This window comes from Myripristis murdjan, chromosome 1 (genome assembly GCF_902150065.1).
Source record: "Myripristis murdjan chromosome 1, fMyrMur1.1, whole genome shotgun sequence".
NCBI classification, from domain to species: Eukaryota; Metazoa; Chordata; class Actinopteri; order Holocentriformes; family Holocentridae; genus Myripristis; species Myripristis murdjan.
In genome coordinates, this window is record NC_043980.1 from 210,984 (window position 1) to 227,500 (window position 16,517).

At 45.6% G+C, this 16,517-nt stretch overlaps 1 protein-coding gene across 1 annotated transcript in view; it reads left to right on the top strand.

Moving 5' to 3' along the window:
• The first annotated feature begins 8,065 nt into the window (after nucleotides 1-8,065).
• LOC115356251 (signal-induced proliferation-associated 1-like protein 2) overlaps nucleotides 8,066-16,517 on the top strand; it is a 28,932-nt gene continuing 20,480 nt past the window's right edge. Inside the window, 3 exon segments of the mRNA XM_030047377.1 lie at nucleotides 8,066-8,350; nucleotides 12,971-13,816; nucleotides 13,818-14,487. Coding sequence (XP_029903237.1) covers nucleotides 13,190-13,816; nucleotides 13,818-14,487 — 1,297 coding nt within the window. The 5' untranslated portion in view covers nucleotides 8,066-8,350; nucleotides 12,971-13,189.

The following is a 16,517-nucleotide window of genomic DNA, read 5'->3' on the forward strand; positions in this document are numbered from 1 at the left end:
CCACACTGATGACTGCTTCATTGTGAACAGTGCCCTGTGGAACCGGATGATGAATGCCACTCAACTCCAGGCATGTTTAAGGGAGGTGAGAGGCACCCAAGTGTCACGTCAGACCATTCAAAACCGTTTACATCAGCATGGTCTGCGTGCTAGACGACCTGCAAGGGTACCTGACCACACCACCAGGCACAGGTGTCATCGTCTTGCATGGGCCAGGGAGCATTTACGCTGGACGAGGGACCAGTGGGCCTCAGTGCTGTTCTCTGATGAAAGCCGATTCATGTTGAGCAGAAATGATGGCCGCCAACGATGTTGGAGACGTCAAGGAGAGCCCTATGCATCAGCCACTGTTGTCACCAGACGAGCCTTTGGTGGTGGTGGTGTTACTGTGTGGGCAGGTGTGTCTAGTCAATACAGAACTGCCCTAATGGTACAGTGACAAGCCCATACTACCTGAATAACATCATTAATCCAGTCTCTGTGCCCCTGCATGAACAACACAGGCCTAATTTCATCTTCATGGACGACAATGCTCCAGCTCATCGAGGTCGTATCATTAGGGAACGGCTGCTGGAGACTGGGGTTCCTCAAATGGAGTGGCCTGCACTTTCTCCAGACCTGAATCCCATAGAAAACCTATGGGATCAGCTGAGTGGCCGTGTAGAGGCTCGGAGCTCTGTACCCCAGAACCTCAATGTCCTGAGGGCCGCCCTTCAAGAAGAGTGGGATGCCATGCCTCAGCAGACAATAAGTCGACTTGTGAACAGCATGAGACGTCGCTGTCAAGCTGTAATTGATGCTCAAGGGCACATGACAAGTTATTGAGACATTGACATTTTTTGTTGTGGTATATCCACCACTGTTGTTGGCTTTTGTTTCAAGAAATTGTTTGAGATGAGGAAATCACCAGTGCATGCTTCTACTTAAATGCCCTACTTTCATGATATAATATCACTGTAGCATGAACTTTTTACATTTTCCGTAAATTTCACCCGAAAGCCAAATATCCCTAACTTTTTGTGAGTAGTGTATATTCTATATTCTATATATACTTATATTCTATATTTACACTTCTTTTTTTTTTTACCTTGCTTTATTTATTTATTTAGGCTTATACCAGGACCTGTGAGCTAATTTCGTACCACTAGCATGTAAATGTGAGCTGGTATGACAATAAAGTTCCTTGAATCCTTGAATCCTTTAATCCTTGAGCTGCATCACACAGGGATCAGCACAGGCTGTGTTACAGCTCCACGTGCTGGTAACCCCGGTACACAGCACAGTGCCGTCTCCCTCTCCTGTTCCACTTTTTATTCCACCGTCTCTGTCTTTGTTCTCTGTTCCTCATGGGAACCCCTTACAGTTCTAATGGAACAAGATGTTCTTACACTTTTATCAGGAGCTCAGCATCTTCTCTTGCTGCTGGGTTTAGTGTCAGCACGAGCTGCTCACCTTCTAGGGGTTCTGTTTGTTCTGGTCAAGTTTGTTCTGGTTCTGTTCTGGTTCTGTCTGTTCTGGTTCTGTTTGCTCTGGTTCTGTTTGTTCTGGTCCAGTTTGTTCTGGTTCTGTTTGTTCTGGTTCTGTTCTGGTTTGTCTGTTCTGGTTCTGTTTGCTCTGGTTCTGTTTGTTCTGGTCCTGTTTGTTCTGGTTCCTTTTGTTCTGGTTCTGTTTGTTCTGGTTCTGTTCTGGTTCTGTCTGTTCTAGTTCTGTTTGCTCTGGTTCTGTTTGTTCTGGTCCTGTTTGTTCTGGTTCTGCTCTCTGTTCTCCATCAGATGTGGTAGATCTATCTCATTTTGTTTTGGGAACATCAAGGTTTCCGTTCTCTTCAGTTTGTGTCTCCTGTTCCATCTGTAGATTTGCTCCTCCTGTCATGGGACCACTCCTTCAGGCTGTCTGTGTCGACTATATATATACACTATTCACAAAAAATTAGGGATATTTGGCTTTTGGGTGAAATTTACGGAAAATGTAAAAAGTTCACGCTACAGTGATATTATATCATGAAAGTAGGGCATTTAAGCAGAAGCATACACTGGTGATTTCCTCATCTCAAACAATTTCTTGAAACAAAAGCCAACAACAGTGGTGGGTATACCACAACAAAAAATGTCAGTGTCAATAACTTGTCATGTGCCCTTGAGCATCAATTACAGCTTGACAGCGACGTCTCATGCTGTTCACAAGTCGACTTATTGTCTGCTGAGGCATGGCATCCCACTCTTCTTGAAGGGCGGCCCTCAGGACATTGAGGTTCTGGGGTACAGAGCTCCGAGCCTCTACACGGCCACTCAGCTGATCCCATAGGTTTTCTATGGGATTCAGGTCTGAGAAAGTGCAGGCCACTCCATCTGAGGTACCCCAGTCTCCAGCAGCCGTTCCCTAATGATACGACCTCGATGAGCTGGAGCATTGTCGTCCATGAAGATGAAATTAGGCCTGTGTTGTTCATGCAGGGGCACAATGACTGGAATAATGATGTTATTCAGGTAGTATGGGCTTGTCACTGTACCATTCACAAAGTTTAGGGCAGTTCTGTACTAACGTGTCGTCTTGGTCTCATGATGTCAAGATGTGAACAGCATAATGAGGAGGACTGTTTAAATACCAATTCTAATTGAACCAGGAAATTTATTGGTTGATTCATGGATCAAACAAATGATGTGAATTTTGCCGTTAAGCTCCTTGTTAGAGAACAGCAACTTGTGCAAAAGTACTGAAACATTGAACAGTTGGACATGTGCATTCAAAAGTTTACAGAAGGTCACATTAAGTTCACCTGTAAAGGTTATAATGCATTTTAGGTTCATCCTGAAATTTCACCTGAAAGCCGAATATCCCTAACTTTTTCTGAGTAGTGTATATGTGTGTGTGTGTGTGTGTGTGTGTGTGTGTGAGCAGCCTCAGGTTGTCAGAGTCAGAAACACTTTATTGATCCTGAGGAGAAATTTCGTCAACTGCAATATAGAAGCATAACTGAAATGATAAGAAAAGAAAATTTGATTGCATTTTGTTTGCAACAGAAACTTGTAAAAATAAGCTTATAATGATGTTACAACAATATATACAGAAATAAGAAACTGAGAACATGTAAAAATGGTACGTACATGATATATACACCAGGGCATCGCAGTGTTCTGCAGGGTTAGATGATGATTGATGGCTCTGCCACACAGACTCTGTCAGGCGAGGGCGTAGGTTTGATTTTGACATTGGTGGGGATGTAAAAGCGCTCCAAGGCGGCGCCACTGAAAGCTGATGTTTTTTGCATTTATGACTGCAATTTCATGTCATTTAGAGCTGATCAAATAAACAAGCAAATGATCACAATCAGAAAATAAAACTATTCATGGACTGACATTAATGTTTATATTGCATATCTGAATATCTATACTGACTACAAGTATTTAATAATTCTGTAATATTGTAAGTTAAAGGCAACTAAAGACAAGCAGGCAATTTAACAGAGTTCTCGTCTTTAGTGCAACTGTTCATCATACTGTACATCAACAACATCGTACATAAACATAAATAAAATATAATAAAATATAATACGTTTGACACTAAACACCTAAATACAAACAGATTAGTGTCTTGCTCTTATTTGAAAAAAAAATCTGTGTTGTTGAGGCTCTACAGTTCTATAAGCTTGACATCGTCAGCGACCTCAGACTGAACTATGATGAAAATAAAGTCTCAATTCTTATCCTCTTAGACCTTAGCGCCGCGTTGATACGACTGACCATGACATCTTCAATCAATCGCCTTGAAAAATTGGTTGGTCAGTGAAAGCTTACATCAAAGGGAGAAAGTTTTACGTCAGACTGGGAGATCATGTGTCTGGGGAACAGGACAGCTGCTATGGAGTTCCACAAGGGAGCTGCCTTGGTCCATTACTTTTCTCACTATACATGCTGCCACTCGGTGACATCATCAGAAGGCACAATGTATGTTTTCACAGTTATGCAGACGACACACAACTGTATATTTCTGCCCAACCAAATGATGTTACAGCAATAAACTCCATCACTACCTGTCTCATGACAATGAACAAATGGATGAGCGATAACTTCTTAAATTAAGTTAATGAAGTTAATGAAGCTAAATGAAGACAGAACAGAGATCCTGTTAGTTGGCCCCAAAACAAAAAGAGAGATGCTGTCCATTAACTTGGGGAAACTGGCTGCCAGGATTAAATCTGAGGTTACAAGTCTTGGCATTGTATTGGATCCAGATCTTAGTTTCAAGTCTCACATTAATAAGGTGACGAAGACATCATTCTTCCACCTTAGAAACCTCGCTAAAGTGCGACCATTTATAAATCAAAAAGATGCTGAAAAACTAATACCTGCTTTTATCTCAAGCAGACTTGATGACTGTAACGTACTTTTTACTGGCCTCCCAAAGAAAACCACTGACAGACTTCAGCTCATCCAAAACTCTGCTGCTCGCTTATTAACCAGAACCAGGAAGAGAGAGCATATTAGTCCGGTCTTAGCTGCCCTACACTGGCTCCCTGTAACATTTAGAGTTGACTTTAATGTTCTCCTACTTGTATATAAAGCACTTCATGGGCTGGGACCGAGCTACATGGCCAACTCCCTTACTGGCTATGCACCCCAAAGAACACTGTGATCGTCTGCTGCTTATTGGTTCCCTACAACAGTCGAAAGAAAACTGGGGATGCCGCCTTTATTACTTACCCCCCTAAGCTTTGGAACACACGACCTTTAGACATCAGGTAAGCCAGCTCACTGGACATCTTTAAAAGAAGATTAAAAACCCACCTTTTCAATCTAGCCTTTAACTAGCTCCTATTTTATTCCACACTGTTGTCTTTTATTGTTTTATTTGCATCTTTTGTTTTATTTCAAATTTTATTTCAATTTTTAGCCTTTTCTTTTTAATTCCACCCTGTGCTGTGTTTTATTCTTTTTAATGTTTTATTTAATGTGTTTTCAAATGTTCTTCTTTTTATTGTGAAGCACTTTGAGCTGCAATTCTTCTATGAAAGGTGCTATACACATAAAGTTATTATTATTATTATTATTATTATTATTATTTTAAATCATGGTTAGTAAAAATGGATCATTCCTGCCTCCCTAGAGACAGCAGGCCAATGTGCCTGATAAAAGCTCTCATTTCAAAGAAGCTGAACTATTGTTCTAACTGCCACCTGACGAAATAACAGTGAAGAAAAACATCAGTCGCTCATTTGACTATTATTGTTATGACCATTATTATCAACTCCACATCTGAAATATAATAAATAAAGTGGGCCTGTTTTCTTCCACTTTGACTTCTAAAGAAACTTCTTATGTCCACTTTTCTTTTTCTGGGACCCGTCCTGGCTTTTTACAACACACACTTTTTACAACCACATGGAGTGACAGCGGGGGCGGCCAATCACACATTAGCAGGAAACAGCTGAGCCAATCAATGAGCGATATTAGGCTAGAGGCGGGACTTGTAGCAGAGAGCGACTGTTAAGCCTTTGTGTACCATCAGCATTGACTAGACACTGACGGACAGTGTGTCTGTTGGTAGGGACTGTACAGGAGTGGCTGGATGTTGGTCGGGATGTGGCCCTGGCCTCCCTGCTGTCAGGAGCTCCTGGGTGTTCATACTCCAACATGGCTTCTCCCTCCAGGTTCTTCCAAAAGCTTTCTGAGCGCTCACACACTTCCTGGAGATTTGGGATGAATTTGCTCCGTCCCCCTGAATCTCTGCAGTCCTGATTTGTCCTCTGGTTCAGGTTTTTTCTTGGATGGCTCGCTCTTTGTCCATGTCAGCTTTGAATCCGTCCTTGCTCAGCGGATTCCCCGTGCAGCTGATTTCACCAAGTCTGACTTTGTCTGTTTAGTTTCAAGGTTATGCCTTTCAGCTGGCCCAACAGCATTTTCAACCTGTGACTCTGTCTTCGCCCAGAACATCGTCCGTCACACTGACCAGGTGCCTCTGAAACGCCTCTGATGAAACTCCAGAAGGAAGTGTCTCAGACTTGACCCCGCCTGAGGTTAAAGGTCATCTGGCTGGATCTGCTGGCAGCCTTGCTGAGAACACCTCAACCTTCCTCCACTGTTCCCACTGCTTTCTTTAAGTCCTGGGATCAGGACATATCCTGATGTTTTTGGGTTTTGCCTCAGTCGTCACTTGGTGGGTTCAGTCTGTTTTGCTTTCCATCTGTTTTCATTCCCTCTCAGGGCCACGGGGATGTTTCTGGGTGAATCGCTGACGGCACTGCAGGCTTTACGGTCCGGTCGTGTGAATAAACCCTCACATTCACTCTAAATGTCTGTCCAGACATCTTCTGAGCCATCCTGAGCTCACCTCTGGACTCTGGTATCTTCACAGAGCAGATCATCTTGGTTGTTGTTTTGGCTGAACTTCTGTTTGTCACACACACACACACACACACACACACACACACACACACACACACACACACACACACACACACACACACACACACACAAACTCCCTTATGGCCTGATTTCTGCAGACTCTTTGCCTTCAGTTTCGATGCTTCCTGTTCTCTCTTGGATTTGATATTCCACTCAGCGCCGGCGGTTTCCTCTGCCACTTCCTTCAGGAGGCGGCCTGGTTAATAACTAAGAAATGTGGGATTTTGTGATATTTTTAATGTCCCACTAAATGTGTTATGTTTATGGATATTCTCATTTATCCAGGTCATCGTTCTCTTTGGGCACATTGAATCGTAGGCAACTGGACTTGTATTTGTCTTAGGAAGACGTTTGGCCTCTTATCCAAGGGGCTTCATCAGTTGTGTTGTGTTATGTATCATAATTATTATTAATGAAAACAGTCAAATAAAACTATCCTCATGATGAAAAAAACTGTGTCTACTTTAAGCCTTAAATAAAAATCACCAGTTAACTAAATAATGGAGTTTACTGTTGGAAAAGAAGTGCCACACCGGCCGCTGCTGTTCCTCTGTTCGTCCAGCAGGGGGCAGCACAGTACAGCTGCTGCCACAGTTTGAGGGAAAAGGCTGAAAACATTTAAACTGACAGGGTTTACTGGCAGGAAACATAAAACACAAAAGAGGAGAATTTTCAATAAATAAATAAATTAATTAATTAATTAATAAAGGGTGTAATCATGAAACATCCACTTCCTCTTCTGTTGTGCAGTCAATTAAAATGTTTTCAATTAAAATGTTAAAACAGTGAAACTTCGAATGATCTGTAAACATTTTTATACAAAATATCCAAATATTCAGTGTTGCAGCTTCTGTTGAAACATGTCTGAAACAGTTCTGTGACGTCAGTTCCGGCAGCCGCCGCTGGGTGGCGCTGTGCTCCCGTCTTTAATCTGAGCCTCTCTGCTGTTTGATTGACGTCGGTCACTTCAGTCACGCGGCTCTGTTGTGCCCGTCCGTGACGTCACCGAGCGACTGTTTTGATCTTCAGAAACTCTCCGGCAGCTCCGGGGGTCCCTGAACGCCTCAGATGTGTTCACATGTTCCGGCTTGAGAGAAAATTCAGTCCAAACTTTGGAAAAAACAAGCAGAGAAAAAAAAAATCAGTGACATGAAAGCAGCAGCGCATTTATACATAATATATCACAGAGAATATCACAGAGGATATCACAGAGGATATCACAGAGGCACGGGCTGCTGAGGGAAGGAGCGGCGTTAAAACTGTTTTCTAGCCTGACAATGATGCGCTTGAATGTGAATGTGGAGCAGACCTGGAGGGGCGGAGCTACTGCTGCTGCATTCAGGGCCCGTGGGAACTGTGAAGACCGAAGGCATACAGGAACGGCCCCTCAGAGTGTGGAGTCTAACACAGCTGCTGAATCACCTGTCTGCTCATTACCTGTCTGCTGTTCTGTTTCTCTGGGTAACTTTGAGTTGAGTTTTATTAATAAAACATCAGTCACGTGACTGACGGAAAAACTGCAGTCAGCTGGAGATTTTACTTATGTATCTATTTTTTGACCACTTTTAATATTTTTTTGACGAAACATTTTTTCTGAAGAAGAAACTCTTGCCTCGGAAGAAGAAGAAGAAGAAGAAGAAGAAGAAGAAGAAGAAGAAGAAGAAGAAGAAGAAGAAGAAGAAGAAGAAGAAGAAGAAGAAAGAGAGCGCGGCGTTTCCCAGCGGTCCCTGAAGGCAGCACGGAGCAGAGCCAGGCACACCGAGGCAAAGAGGAGTTTATTTCCGACAAACACAGAACACACAGAACACACAGAACACACAGAACACACACACACACACAGAACACACACCGAGCTGCAGCTCTCACACTCAAACAGAACCGGACCCGGACCGGAAGTGAAGACACAAACTGAAGTTTGACGGATTTTAGTTCCGAGCAGGATCCGCCCGGTGAGACAAACTGCTTACATGTTACTGCGTGTGTGTGTGTGTGTGTGTGTGTGTGTGTGTGTGTGTGTGTGTGTGTGTGTGTGTGTGTGTGTGTGTGTGTGTGTGTCAGAAAGTGAATCTCACGGCCTGAATACACTCAGGGCTGATATTGAGTTGATATTAAAGGAGCATTTCGTCTAAAATCACAGACATCACACTGCATAGATCTGATTTTTACTGTTACCACTGTCAGTACGGATCTAAACTGCAGTAATACTACATGTTGTATGTAGTGTTACTGCATGTTGTGGTTCTGGTCTGGTTCTGGTTCTTGGTGTGCTGTGTTGAGCAGCATGAAGGTGGTGACAGGTTCACACCTGGTCTTCCTCCGCCTGTTCAGTCTCAGTCTCACCTCATCACACTGAAGCAGCTGTGTTTTTTAGTCTGGTCATTAAACTGTTCATTCTTACTGTCAACTGTTTCACTCAACACTGTAATAATTATATTAATTTGTTATTCTGGTTCCATTGGAGAGTTTTAGTTTTACAGAACATTTCAGGGCCTTTTTCTTCATCTCATGTACATATATGTGTGTGTGTGTGTGTGTGTGTGTGTGTGTGTATCTATATCTATATCTATATCTATATCTATCTATATCTATATCTAGATATAGATATAGATAGATATAGATAGATATAGATATATATATATATAAAACACAATTCTGTGAATTTGCAGCATGAAAATATTATGATCAGAATCTGTTTTATTTAGTGTTCACTTTGCATGTGGGAGGAGTTTGATTTGATGGGTTTGTCAGGGCTCAGAGCAGCACAGCGACACAGAGGAACAAGATACAGTCAGATATCGGCTGTGAGAGAACCATGCATCAGCTCGACTGGTGGAGCAAACCCTGAAGAACATCTTCTCCTCACTGACCTTCATGTCTGCCAGCGGCTGACCTCTGCTCTGCTTCTGTTCCTGTTGCCTCTCTTTTAGTTCCTGCTGTAGTTCCTGTTGTTCCTGCTGTAGTTCCTGTTGAAGGTCCTGTAGTTCCTGCTGTAGTTCCTGCTGTAGTTCCTGTAGGTCCTGCTGTAGTTCCTGTTGTTCCTGCTGTAGTTCCTGTTGAAGGTCCTGTAGTTCCTGCTGTAGTTCCTGTAGTTCCTGCTGTAGTTCCTGCTGTAGTTCCTGTTGAAGGTCCTGTAGGTCCTGCTGTAGTTCCTGCTGTAGTTCCTGTTGAAGGTCCTGTACTTCCTGCTGTAGTTCCTGCTGTAGTTACTGTAGGTCCTGCTGTAGTTTCTGCTGTAGTTCCTGTTGAAGGTCCTGTAGTTCCTGCTGTAGTTCCTGCTGTAGCTCCTGTTGTTGTTTCAGAAGTTCCTGTTGTAGTTCCTGCTGTTTCTTCCTGCTGTAGTTCCTGTTGTTCTTCCTGTAGTCTCTGCTGTAGTTCATGTTGTAGTTTCTGCTGTAGTTCCGGTTGTTGTTCCTGCTCCTCCCTCCTCCCTCCTCTCTCCTCTCCCCTTCTCTCTCTCTCTCTCTCTCTCTCTCTCTCTCTCTCTCTCTCTCTCTCTCTCTCTGTCCACCTCTCTCTCTCTCTCTCTCTCTCTCTCTCTCTCTCTCTCTCTCTCTCTCTCTCTCTCTCTCTCTCTCTCTCTCTCTCTCTCTGTCCACCTCTCAACCCTTCCAGAGTCAAAGTTTACCGGAGTCAAATTCCTTGTATGTGAACTTGGCCAATGAAGCTGATTCTGATTCTGATTCTGATTCTGATTCTGATTCTGATTCCGGTCCAGGCAGACAACCGCCCACCCAGAGCCGAGGGTCTACTTGAGGTTTTTGGCCCTATTAAAAGTTTTTTTCCTCACCACTGTCTCCCTGTGCTGCTCTTGGGGTAGATTTTGGTCCTTGGATTATCTGTTGGGGTTCTGTAAAGCCCCTTGAGATAACTTTTGTTATGATTTGACGCTATACAAATAAAATTGAATTGAATTGTTGTTCCTGTTGTAGTTCATGTTGTGGTTCATGTTGTAGTTTCTGGTGTAGTTTCTGGTGTAGTTCCTGTTGTTGTTTCTGTTGAAGTTCCTGTTGTAGTTCCTGTAGCTTCTGCTGTAGTACTTGCCATAGTTCCTGTTTTAGTTCCTGCTGTTCTTCCTGCTGTAGTTCCTCTTGTAGTTCCTGTAGCTTCTGCTGTAGTTCCTGCTGTAGTTCCTGTTGTTGTTCCTGTTGTTGTTCCTTTAGCTTCTGCTGTAGTTCCTGCTGTTGTTCCTGTTGTTGTTCTTGTTGTTGTTCCTTTAGCTTCTGCTGTAATTCCTGTTGTTGTTTCCGCTGATCCTGCAACACTTTCTTCTACTACTAAACTTCACTTAAACAAGCAGACTTCTTTTAAGTGGAAGGACTTAAACCAATTAGAGACTTAGAGATGAACTGTTGACCTTCGCCCCTCGGCCTCTGTCTGACTGATTGACCTCAGAGCAGCCGGTCTGTGTTTCAGTGAACTTATAAACTGTGGAGGAAACAGAGCTTCAGATTGAAGGGGGAATATAATTATACTATATATAATATACATAATACAGTGATACTTGATATTAAATACAGTATATTATACATAATATAAATATACTATATACAATGAAGTATCATACACATAATTAAACTATATATAATGTAATAATTCCTTCTGTTTTCTTATAAAATAAAACTGAGGGGGAAGAGGTCAGATTGATGAACAGACTGACTGTGTAGAAGTTCAGGGCCCAGAAGCCCCTAGGGGTCCTCCAGCTCTTCTAGATCATTTCAGTCATTAGAAATGTATTTTTCTTGTCATTTAAAAAGCATTTAAAAAAAAAAAATAATAATTTTTCTAATAAACTTTTACTGATTTCTTTCTAATTTTGGGTTATTTCTCTGTCTTCATTTCTGATCACTTCTGATAAGTTTGTTATGTGCATGTGGATTATTGTGTGAAACCATGAAAATCAATTAGGTCTTCAGTTTTCTTAGACAGAACTCACACAACACATGCCACACACAGACACACACACACACACACACACACACACACAACAAATGGTCAAGTAATTAACAGGAGACTGTGACTTTGTTAAAAAAAACGGCTGCTGATGCACCTTCCACTGAAACTGTCCTGTCATAGTTTGGTTTGTTGTTCTCACTCAGTGAGAACCCAGGCCTGTCAGGGTGCTGGTTGGGGTGCTGGTTGTTGTCAGGGTGCTGGTCGGGGTGCTGGTTGGGCTGCTGGTCAGGGTACTGGGTGCTGGTCAGGGTGGTGGTTTGGGTGCTGGGTGCTGGTTGGGGTGCTGGTAAAGGTGCTGGTCGGGGTGTTGGGTGCTGGTCAGGGTGGTGGTTTGGGTGCTGGTTGGTGGTCAGGGTGGTGGTTTGGGTGCTGGGTGCTGGTTGGGGTGCTGGTTTGGGTGCTGGGTGCTGTCAGGGTGCTGTCAGGGTGCTGGTCAGGGTGCTGGTCAAGCAGGCAGCAGATAACAAGTATCAGTTGCTGCTTCCTTCCTGTTGAGGCGAAAGTGTCTGGTGGCTGAATCGGGCAGGAAGTTGTTATCAGGCGGTGAGGAGTTAAGGGCGGTAATTATGGGTGTGGTGATTGTGGCAGGAAGTTGCTGGAAATAATTAAAAAGGAACAAGACTGAGACTTTCAGGTGTTAAACTCAAAAAAATCTTAAACCTGAACCAGACAGGACAGTCACTCCCTGTTTCAAAACTGACTGTGGCGCTCAGCCGGTAGAGTGCGTACCACTTGTTAAAGCAGAGTCCTGATCGCGGCGTCCTGGGTTTGAATCCGACCTCAGGCCCTTTTGCTGCAGGTCGTCCCCCCTCCCTCCCCTGCCTGTCCTGTCTCTCTCTGATGTCACTATGAAATAAAGCAGAAATGCCAAAAAATAATCTTTAAAGAAAACAAAATTGTAACATATTGTATCGTATTGTAACATACTGTCATGGTGATTGTGCTATAATTTAAAATATTACCATACAATATAACATAATATAATGTAATATATAATATACAGTGTGTTTCAGTAGGTTTGGGGGAGGTGTGTGTGTGTGTGTGTGTGTGTTTAATATCTAGGCTTGTTAATTCCCAGGGTTAGGGGCTGTGTGTGTGTGTGATGAGAGATGTGTCATAACTACAGCTTTGGTTTGTATTTTTGTTTGTTTGTATTTTGTTGTTTGTGATAGTCAAACAAAGCAAAAGAACAAAGTTAGTGTTGATGTTCACACACAGTAAACAAGTGATTCCCACAGGAAAACTAACAGTTCGGAATAAAAGAGTTTCAGTGACACAGTCACCTAACCCTAACCCCCTAACCCTCTAACCCTAACCCTCTAACCCCCTAACCCTCTAACCCTAACCCTCTAACCCCCTAACCCTCTAACCCTAACCCTCTAACCCTCTCACCCTAACCCTCTCACCCTATCCCCCTAACCCCCTAACCCTCTAACCCTCTAACCCTCTAACCCTAACCCTCTCACCCTAACCCCCTAACCCTCTAACCCTAACCCCCTAACCCTCTCACCCTAACCCTCTAACCCTCTAACCCTCTCACCCTTCATGGTTGCCAGCTGCAGAATCAGCAGGTTGATTCATGAAAACGTCTGAAGTCTGTTCTTTGTGTGTTTCAGTTTGTGTCGATGGAGGCGGAGTGGCTTCACTGAGCTCCACGCCGGCTGCACGGGCCTCCTGTCCCTGAACCCGCCTGACCATGGACCTCATGATCCTCATGATTCTCTTGGACCTCATGGACCTCATGGACCTCAGACCTTCGTCCCTCAGCAGCTGCAGGTGTGAACACAGCCGGAAGCTTCAGGACAGGAAATTATGAGCAGAACTCTTTTCCTTTGATGCAGTCAGAAAACCTTTTCAACAAGAAGCTCCAAGGTCTGAGGATGGGACCGCCCATCTCTAACGTACAGGGAGCGCCCGCCATGCCCAAGATGGGCGTCCGGGCTCGAGTGTCCGACTGGCCTCAGCGGAAGGACGTCTGGGAGGCGCAGCCGCCCCCAAGGTTCGACAGCCTCATCCCGAGCTTCCAAACGCCTGGCGCTCCGCTCAGGAAGAGCCAGGACCTGCTGGCTGGCTCGGCGTTCCTGCCGAGCAGATACCCGCTGTGCGACCTGCTGAGCCACTCCCCGATGAGGAGTTTGGCGAGGATCAAGAGGAGCAACAGCGAGGTCACCATCAGCGACATTGGAGCTGAAGATATCGACCACACCTCTGTCAACCCCAACACAGGGGCGACGCTGCGGCGCGAGTACGGCAGCACGTCCTCCCTGGAGCGCCAGGGTCTGTCCTCTGAGGGCCGTGTGACGGCAAGGGCGTACCAGCTGGAGGGGGCGGAGCAGCCCAGTGCCCCGCCTCCACAGAGGTTTTCTGAGCCTCTGCGCCTCAACGCCTCGCTCTCCCCGAGTCTGCAGACCGCCACCCAAATTGCCCAGGGGAACATTGTGTGCATCCCAGGCTACGACTACAGTGGACAGTTCTCTGCTCTACAGCCGGGAGAGACAGCGCGCCTGCCTCCAGCGCACCAAATCGGACAAGACGGAAACCTCCATCTTCCGCCGACTGAGGAGCGTGAAGAGTGACGGCGACTATGCCGAGCAGGAGGACGGGCGAGGCGGCCGCGGTTTGACCTTCCAAAAGTGCTTCTCGCACTACGACGTGCAGAGCGTTCTCTTCAACATCAGCGAAGCCGTCGCCAACCGAGCCGACCTCGGACGCAGGAAGAACACCACCACCGGGGCCTCGGCGGCATCCCGAGGCCAGCCCGGGTCGAGGGACGCCGTCTTTCCCGTACCCGTCATCGAGCTCGCGGCCGGCGGCTGCGATGAGCTCGGCCACATGAACACGGAAGCCGACGAAGGAGACGGAAAGAGCAACAACCTGGTGCTCAGTTGCCCTTTCTTTCGCAATGAGATCGGAGGCGAGGTGGAGAGGAAACTGGCCCTGACGCGGCCCAGAGGCGCCACCTACAGCGGCGGAGATGAAACTGCAGCCAGCGGACTCTGCACCTACGCTGGTGTTTCTGTCCTGGAGGCGTCCAGAGAGCATGCAGCCACCCCCTGCGACCTGATGCAGCGCTACACCATCGAGCACGTCGACCGGGGAGCGTACTACTACCGCAGGTTCTTCCTCAACAAAGGTACTCATCTGATTTGTTTATCTGGTCAGAGTTCATCATTTTCTTTAAATGACTAAAATTAATCGTTTTATTTTAACTGATCAGAGTTAATAACTGTCCACTTGGCACCGTTGCACTTCCTGTTGCTCCATTGTGTCAGGGTGGGAGGGGCTTAAATGAGGGGGAGTGGCTGAATCTCAGGTGAGGGGCTTAAATGAGTGGGAGGGGCTGAATCTCAGGTGCACCCACTCTGCAGCTTTCACACACACACACACACACACACACACACACACACACACACACACACATCCTGTGTGTGTGTGTGTGTGTCCTGTGTGTTTATACTCTAGCAGACATGTACATCGACAGGACTCTAATACAGCAGATGAGCTTACACATAACTACAGTGCATTATATAAATTATCCTCATGTTTACGTACATTTACACCATACATATACAGTCAATATTCAAATGTATTGATCCAGATTTCCATAAGCAGCAGAGTGTGTTGGTAACATGTTGCAGCGTGTTGCAGCGTGTTGCAGCGTGTTGGTAACATGTTGCAGCGTGTTGCAGCGTGTTGCAGCGTGTTGGTAACATGTTGCAGCGTGTTGCAGCGTGTTGGTAACATGTTGCAGCGTGTTGCAGCGTGTTGGTAACATGTTGCAGCGTGTTGCAGCGTGTTGGTAACATGTTGCAGCGTGTTGGTAACATGTTGCAGCGTGTTGGTAACATGTTGCAGCGTGTTGCAGCGTGTTGGTAACATGTTGCAGCGTGTTGGTAACATGTTGCAGCGTGTTGGTAACATGTTGCAGCGTGTTGCAGCGTGTTGGTAACATGTTGCAGCGTGTTGGTAACATGTTGCAGCGTGTTGGTAACATGTTGCAGCGTGTTGGTAACATGTTGCAGCGTGTTGGTAACATGTTGCAGCGTGTTGCAGCGTGTTGGTAACATGTTGCAGCGTGTTGGTAACATGTTGCAGCGTGTTGGTAACATGTTGCAGCGTGTTGGTAACATGTTGCAGCGTGTTGCAGCGTGTTGGTAACATGTTGCAGCGTGTTGCAGCGTGTTGCAGCGTGTTGCAGCGTGTTGGTAACATGTTGCAGCGTGTTGGTAACATGTTGCAGCGTGTTGCAGCGTGTTGGTAACATGTTGCAGCGTGTTGCAGCGTGTTGCAGCGTGTTGCAGCGTGTTGGTAACATGTTGCAGCGTGTTGGTAACATGTTGCAGCGTGTTGGTAACATGTTGCAGCGTGTTGGTAACATGTTGCAGCGTGTTGCAGCGTGTTGGTAACATGTTGCAGCGTGTTGGTAACATGTTGCAGCGTGTTGGTAACATGTTGCAGCGTGTTGGTAACATGTTGCAGCGTGTTGGTAACATGTTGCAGCGTGTTGCAGCGTGTTGGTAACATGTTGCAGCGTGTTGCAGCGTGTTGCAGCGTGTTGCAGCGTGTTGGTAACATGTTGCAGCGTGTTGGTAACATGTTGCAGCGTGTTGGTAACATGTTGCAGCGTGTTGGTAACATGTTGCAGCGTGTTGGTAACATGTTGCAGCGTGTTGCAGCGTGTTGGTAACATGTTGCAGCGTGTTGCAGCGTGTTGCAGCGTGTTGCAGCGTGTTGGTAACATGTTGCAGCGTGTTGGTAACATGTTGCAGCGTGTTGCAGCGTGTTGCAGCGTGTTGGTAACATGTTGCAGCGTGTTGCAGCGTGTTGGTAACATGTTGCAGCGTGTTGCAGCGTGTTGGTAACATGTTGCAGCGTGTTGGTAACATGTTGCAGCGTGTTGCAGCGTGTTGCAGCTTGTTCACGGGTCAGCAGCGCGCTGTGTGTCGACCTCAGGCTCTGTTTGTTATATTTTCTGCTGCTTCCTGTCAGGTCATGTGACCTCTGACCTTCAGGCACGTTAAGGCGCTCAAATGTCAGTCATGTCAGAGAGCGTGACGTCGCCTCGCCTCGTGAGGCTGTGAGTCAGCGAGCCGCCAGCATCAGCATCAGCATCATTAATGTTACTGGGATTATTATCTTTTGTTTGATGTGGACATCACAGAT